This window comes from Saccostrea cucullata, unplaced genomic scaffold, assembly GCF_032062105.1.
Source record: "Saccostrea cucullata isolate Sc308-1 unplaced genomic scaffold, CSIRO_AGI_Scuc_v1 ctg5593, whole genome shotgun sequence".
Lineage (NCBI taxonomy): Eukaryota > Metazoa > Mollusca > Bivalvia > Ostreida > Ostreidae > Saccostrea > Saccostrea cuccullata.
Genome location: NW_026930469.1, coordinates 1 through 7,409, shown reverse-complemented (window position 1 = coordinate 7,409; position 7,409 = coordinate 1). Strand labels below are relative to the sequence as shown.

General features: G+C 35.6%; 1 protein-coding gene across 1 annotated transcript; it reads right to left on the bottom strand.

The window, feature by feature from the left end:
• Positions 1 to 3,300: 3,300 nt before the first annotated feature.
• LOC134228688 (gelsolin-like protein 2) lies at positions 3,301 to 7,318 on the bottom strand. Its single transcript, XM_062710370.1, has 5 exons — positions 7,198 to 7,318; positions 6,763 to 6,929; positions 5,890 to 5,968; positions 5,551 to 5,646; positions 3,301 to 4,263 (listed from the first exon to the last, which is right to left on the bottom strand). The coding sequence occupies exons 1-5, from the start codon at positions 7,210 to 7,212 to the stop codon at positions 4,171 to 4,173; spliced, it is 450 nt and encodes a 149-aa protein (XP_062566354.1). The 5' UTR covers positions 7,213 to 7,318; the 3' UTR covers positions 3,301 to 4,170.
• Between the last annotated feature and the right edge of the window lie 91 nt (positions 7,319 to 7,409).

The window sequence follows — 7,409 nt, the reverse complement described above, 5'->3', positions numbered from 1 at the left end:
AACCTGTGAAAGTTTCATTAAATTTCCTTCAGTGGTACCCCAAAGCGTAACAGACGGACGGACGGACAGACAGACGGACGGAAATTTACTATATACCCTCCCACTTTTCAAGGATAATTAAGGCTATATAGTGCCATGTTTTGTTTACATGTAGAAAATATCGTATTTATAACAAAATGAGATTCAGCAAATCACTAGAAACTGTCTAATTGTATTTAGAATTTACAAACGAACATTTATTTTAAAGGATATTTAACCTATGTAAACAAAACTAGAGGTACTGTGAGCGATGAGCTCAAAATACCCCCGCCTCCCATATGGTTTTAACTATATACCCTCCCGCTTTTCAAAGTTTCATCAAATTTCATTCAGTGGTATGAGAGGAGTATAATGGGTACCCCAAAGCGTAACAGACGGACGGAAAAAATCTAAGCACATTTTATACCCTAGTATATGCACATTTTACTAGTATATGATGACATCACAACGCGCTTCAATTACTTTGTATATCAGCAGAAAACAAAGAGCAAAGCCATTTTTGCGGTACAAGTGTATGGTTTCGTATAAATTATACATTTTCTCTTGAATTCTTCGTGGTTTAAAGTTCATCGATTATGCATTCTGATATAGGAAATAATTCTCATTGGGAATATTCACTATTTATACTCTTAAAAATAATACCTTCTTACAACTTGATTCTTGTCTTTTGCTCTTCAATAATCAATACACAGTATGCTCAATTTCTTTGCATTTTCAAAGTTTTAGAAAACCGTCATCTCAGCTAGCCAATGGTTTCTGATACGCTGCTCTCATGAAGATCACGTGACGTAAACAATATCGTCTTTTGACTGAAGCATAGACCAAGGGTTTCTGATACGCTGCTCTCCTGAAGATCACGTGACGTAAACAATATCGTCTTTTGACTGAAGCATAGACCAAGGGTTTCTGATACGCTGCTCTCCTCATTGTGATGTGAGAGGAGTATTAGAAACCCTTGGCTAGCGAAGATGGAAAATCGTGTGTTTTAATTATGTAAAGCAAAATATAAGTACTGGTATAAGTATGGGTGAACAAAGGGATACTGCCACAGAAATAATTTCTTTATGTTTTCGGTGATTTACTTGTTTCTTTTGCAGAGGCCATTCATCTGTACACTAAGAAGGTGGGGACCTCGAGCTATCAATGGCGCGATGGATCCTCCATTCCCGCCCATCTGTGGTGTCCAAACCAACCATCTGATGAAACCGAGTGTCTGGCGTTAGCCAAAATAACCAACTGCCCGGATAAGGGGATAGACGATTACATATGTACACAGGGTTTAGCACAGTTCTTCTGTGAATAACGTTGTTTGTCCAATGCTTTCAACAAGATATTGACGGAAAGAAGAAGGGAATGTGTTTAACATGATTGATTAGTGAATATATCACTGATTAAGTTCTTTCAAATGGCACCAAGGTCAATGACTGTGACCTTGACTGTAACCTATTTTATGCTAAAAATAGCCTTTTTGAACCTTCGCCATTATTTTTGAAGCAAAAGAGATAGAGACTGAATATTTAGTAAGCATACTCTAAATTAAGGTCTTTCAAATAACACCAAGGTCAATGACCTTGTGACCTTGACCATGAGCTTTATGCTAAAAATAGCTTTTATAGCTTTTTCGAACTTTGTTGCCGCCAGGCGCATAGTGTTTCACAAACACATCATGTTCCTTATTGTATCACGCATGCTTGTAAAGAAGATTACATTTTCTCTATGTTTGACTTGATTCGAATCTGGGCTTTTCCATGTAAGATATATACAGTAATTATATAAACGTGTCTTTATATTCTACATCTTACACGTGCAAGGGATGCCAAATCATCTAAACACATTTCCTTTAATTTTATCACGCGTTTAGTAGTACATAATGTTTTGGGTTATCTATTTCTGTATACATTTTATTGCAGTTATATGAATCTGTGTTTGTTTGTATACTACACGACTATTGCAAGTTTCTTTGGTAGCTTAGCTTTGGTCCGTCTACATCGGTGCACGTGTCGATGGATTATACTGAATAGTGACTAAATCAGGCCCTTTATATAAGGTTCCTCAGATATACCGAGAGTCCGATCAAAAATGGCGGACACATTCTTTTTACGAATTGTGTTCAGCTTTAATTTCCGGTGAACTTCTAGAAATGCAGTTGACAATTACTAATATATATGAAGCTCCCGTCCACCAAACTATTATTTCCTTTACTTTAACAGTATAAACTCATCAAGGGCATACATGGCTCATTTGTTGAGATTTAACACACTCAAACACTAGGTCCATTTGGTTACTGAATTGTTTTTCTGAACAGACACATTATAATTTTGACAGTCCGACACTCACTGGGCGCAATTGTTTGAGAGTTTGCTCAGAAGTCGCGGAGTAAGTAGTTGCATTGCAGGTTCGGATCACACTGAGGGACGGTGGGGAACGGTCCTTCGGACCGTATAAATCGTCAGGTCCCAATTCACAGTAGGTGTTGGCATGAAAAATGTTCCCTAATTGCTTTAAGACCGCAAGGGCCTTTGTGACGTGACTGACGCCATAATCAAAAGTGCACCAGCGACCAACTTTAAAGGTTGGAACTTCACAACTCTACCAGCAAGTGGTGGCGGGTCTCAATATGAATGAAAAATTCTTGAGGGAACAAAAATTTGCTTTAGAAATACAGGTACAGAATTTCAATATGTCAATGCCTGAGAAATTTACACACATTTTCCATTTAGGTAGATGTTAGTTAAACTGTGAAATTACAGGAGACTCATCTCCAGTTCAAAGGACCAAAAGAAGTGAATAACTTCGCAATTATTCAGGTAAGTCTCATCTCTCAAGCCACGGTCCGAAGTCCACATACTGGGAGGGAGAGGATCGTACATTTTGGCCGTGGTTTGCGATGATGGGTAGGTGTAAGCAGCATTAATTTTACGCTTGACTGGTGTGTACACATGCGCAATCAAATCTTGGGAGTTGGAGAGATAATGAGATGTGTATAACGGGACTCACGTCTTGGATCGAGAGATATAGAACTTCAAGAGAGAAGTAGATTTGCTTAGTTATAGCAAAAAAACAGACCAGAGGTTCACTTTGGGAAATTGAGAACATCAATAGCTGATCAAGAGACTGTAATTCGAGCCATCCAGATTAACATGTACCATATTCTCTAGGCAAGCACTTGTCAATCCATGCCTCATTAAGACTACACACATAGAAGAGACTTCCAAAATGTTTATCCTTAGTTTCTGATCTGATACAAACAAAAATCAATAATACCACAGTGTGAAATAATTTATTTTTAGATATGTAATTAAGATACCTATAGGAAGCAGGAGTGGTTGTTAAGGAGACAAATCACATGACTGACATGTGACTTTCATCTCTATTGCAGCATATAAAAAAAACATTAAATGTGTACATAAATACTTTTCTTAAAAAATGTGCAAAATAACATAGAATAACTTCACTTTTATAAAAAATGAAAAATCATCTTCAACATGGCAAATTAATAAAGTTAAAAAGAAAAAAAAATCATGAGCAATGTATAAACCTGTTTACAAGTTGTTTGAAAATACCATAAAAAATGAGGAGAAAAAAAAAAATTATTTCTAATAAAATATTTGCAATCTTTGATTCAAGCATCTAAGCAATATTACCATTATTTGTTCATATGAAATAAGGATATACAGTATAATCACAACATTGATTATGATATATAGAGGACAACAGAATCAAATGCACCACCAGTGATGTAAATGCCCAGCAAAGAATAAAATGAAATAACAGCAAATGCTACACTAAATACCAAAACAAAGTCACAGAGGATATTTCTGCTTGAAAGCCCTCCAGGCAGTACGTCATGTAAATATAGCCTTCTACAAAGCACTTGTGAAGAAAAATATATTTCTGATATAAAATAAAAACATGTCGGGAAAAAATCTTATTTATATTTTTTTTTTAAAGGAAAAAAAATTATTGAAATACAGGGTATATATCTTTTTAATTTTGCCAATCTTAACATTTTAACACCAAAACAAGGTGATGCAGCACAATGCGATGCTCCTGACAGTTGCAATGTCTACAGTCTATGGGACACTGTTACGGGCAGTCATGTGACTAGGTGGGCGGAGCTAATGTCCAAATTTAGGCAAGAACGTTGTCCAGCTCCGACTGTTGTCCCTCCTTAACAACTGTCACCTGCATGTACGGCTTCTTGTCGTTATCCTTGATGTATTTCTAAACAAAGCGACAGTCATTATAAGATTTCATGTCATATCAGCTGAATTCAATGAAAGTAAAGGGAACAATATTAATTTACCCCAGGTTTTATTTAAAACAACCTGAGGGTGTATGGAATATAACCCAGGGTAAATCCCTGTACACCCTTGATTAGACCTGGATAACACATTTACTGTAGAAGCACAAAGAACTATATGCGGTATATTGCATATGTTTGCCCCCACAAAAGTCAAATTTTGAAAACTTCCTGAAATGTGCTGAATTCAATAAATTGTACGAGAAATATAAGTTAACAGAAAATATTATAGTTCCAGAGCAGTGTATTCACAATTTCTGTTTTTATGACGTCACAAACTAGTCCGATTTTATATCCTTTTTCAGAAAGAGGACAAAATGGACAAAATTTCAACAATTTAAGCTTTAAAATTTATAGAGCGCATGTGTGTTCAGGAACAATATTGACATATTTCATTGATATTATCATTCTACACATTATATCAAAATATTTATCCTGAACACACATGCGCTCGGTGACTTTTATTTAAAATATCGACGAAATATGTACATTTTTCTGCAAAATTCATAAAAAACTGAAATTTACGTCATATTTGTGACGTCATTACGTACATATGACGTCATTACTTATGAAATTATTCAGTGCTTTGAAGTCAGCATATACTCCCCTGTTTAAGGACTTAATTAAATATTACTCTATCAAAGTTTGATTTTGGGGGGCAAATGTTGGTTAATACCGCATATAGTTCTTTTCATCGGGATAAACTTTCATTGATTTGTCATCAGAAATAGTTTCGTGGGCATTAATTTCGTTGTTTTGAAAGTAACCCTATTTAATAAATAATCATATATAAAGTTTCGTGTGGGATTTGATTTCGTTGATAATTGTTAACAACCGAAATAAACGAAATTTAATCCCACGAATATTTGTGCTTTTACAGTATTTCCTATTAAATCAAAAACTTTCTTGGTAAACCGAAGGCTAATCAGTGGTATTTCAAACTATTACATACTTAAAAAATACATCGTGACATCATGTGAATTGCTTTTTGATATTTTTAAAAGAAACTTTACTTTGTGACGTCATGTTATTTACCTACACCTCAACATTTACATCCAACTTGCTAACCAATCAAAACTCATGTTACAAGCTAGATAGGAAATAATATGATTATTTTCTTCCTGTACTAGATGGATAGCCAATCATCTAAGCTCTCAGGATATGTATTGTGGATGATCAATCATCTATATAAACTCTCATTGACTTACATGAGCATAGGGGAATCCATTCCTCTTTTCTGCTACAGAAGCATTAGCACCAACGTAAACAAACACCTGTAGACCATTGTCCACCAGGAATACGTCCTAAAGGAAGAAAACAGTCAGGTCAACAAAGCTGAAATAACTTACCACACCACTGTAGTTTAAAAAATCAGACAAAATTACAATAATTTGTAATGTCAGAGACATATGAAGGAATATTCTAAAAATATTGCAAGTTACATTATGTTGAGATTTTTAAACAACAAAACTCTCTTAGAAATTCATATGAAGTGAATGATAATGTTATTCTCTTGAAAATTTGAGTTTGTATTTTATGATACTCACATCTGAAGTCAGATCGTCCCTGGTAACTGTTCCCTTCTTAACTTCAGTCATTTCTATCTGTCCACCAGCATCCGAGACTCTATAGAACAAAATCAACTTTTAGTATTTATCTTGAAACAAAACATTCAGTGATATACATTACAATCTTAAATTTCGTTTACACTGTCTTTACATTTCATAAATATAATTTTTTCACACACTGTTACATCTTTATGATAATCCCTTAAATGTAATACATCATCAATCAAATTCTTGTCTCCTGAAATTCTTTCTTTTGAAATTTGTCCCTGAAAGGTAGCCCAATATATTTACCCCCTCACTTCATCAGTGTCTTGTCCCCTGAGACAAATTCTGACAGATATTTTATCCCTCAAGGTGCCTCTTACTTCATCAGAGTCATGTCCTTTGTGACAAAGTATTTGACAGACATTTTATCCCTTAAGGTGGTCCTTACTTCATGCAGAGTCATGTCTCCTGTTACAATTTCTTACATTTTATCCCTTAGGGTGCCCCTTACTTCATCAGAGTCTTGTCCTCTGTGACAAATTCTGATAGACATTTTATCCCTTAAGGTGGCCCCTTACTTCATCAGAATCTTTTCCCTTGTGACTTATTTTGACAAACATTTTACCCTTTAAGGTGCCCCTTACTTCATCAAAGTTTTGTCCCCTGTGACAAATTCTGACAGACATTTTATATCCCTTAAGGTGCCCCTTACTTCATCCTTAAGGTGCCCTTTACTTCTTCACAGTCTTGTCCCTTGTAACAAATTCTGATAGACATTTATCCTTTAAGGAGCCCCTTATTTCATCAGAGTCTTGTCCCCTGTAACAAATTCTGACACTTTATGATATCCCTTAAGGTGGCCCTTACTTCATTAGAGTCTTGTCCCCTGTCTCGACTCCCTCGTCTTCCTCATCCATCTCCACATCTTCATCAGGAAGACCGTCGTAGAATGCAGGAGCACGAGATCCCTCCTCCACTACAGAGTTACTTGCCCCTGATCTCTCAGCCTCCAACTGCTGACAGAATTGTTGAGCCTAAAAGATTGAATTTGGAGATTATAAAAATAGCAGCAGAAATGTTGTGAAAGAGTATTTGATCTCTACAGTTTCTCAGCATCTCATTTTTATAAAAGAATTAATAGTTTGGTGTGTGTGTTTTACTTTAATTGGTTGCCTTTCATTTTACTTGTTTTAATTTTTTAATTTGATGGAAACCACATGTGTTGTTTCTTTTGAATCAAAGATAATTGAGCAAAATGTAACAAAAATTAAGAAGGGCACTGCATGATTGAACAAATCGGACCTTGATTTTCTCCATGCCATTGGCCCCTGCTCCGTTCCACTGGATGATTTCCAGTCCCTTGTCCAACACAAACACATCATCAGACTTCAGACTCTTCTCTGTGAAGGGCACCTGTCAACATCGTATCATCCATGAGAAATGTCAATTAAAATTGATAATTATGTTTTACAGGTAAACTCTGAAAATCTGGCTTGAGAAAAAATTCAAAGCTT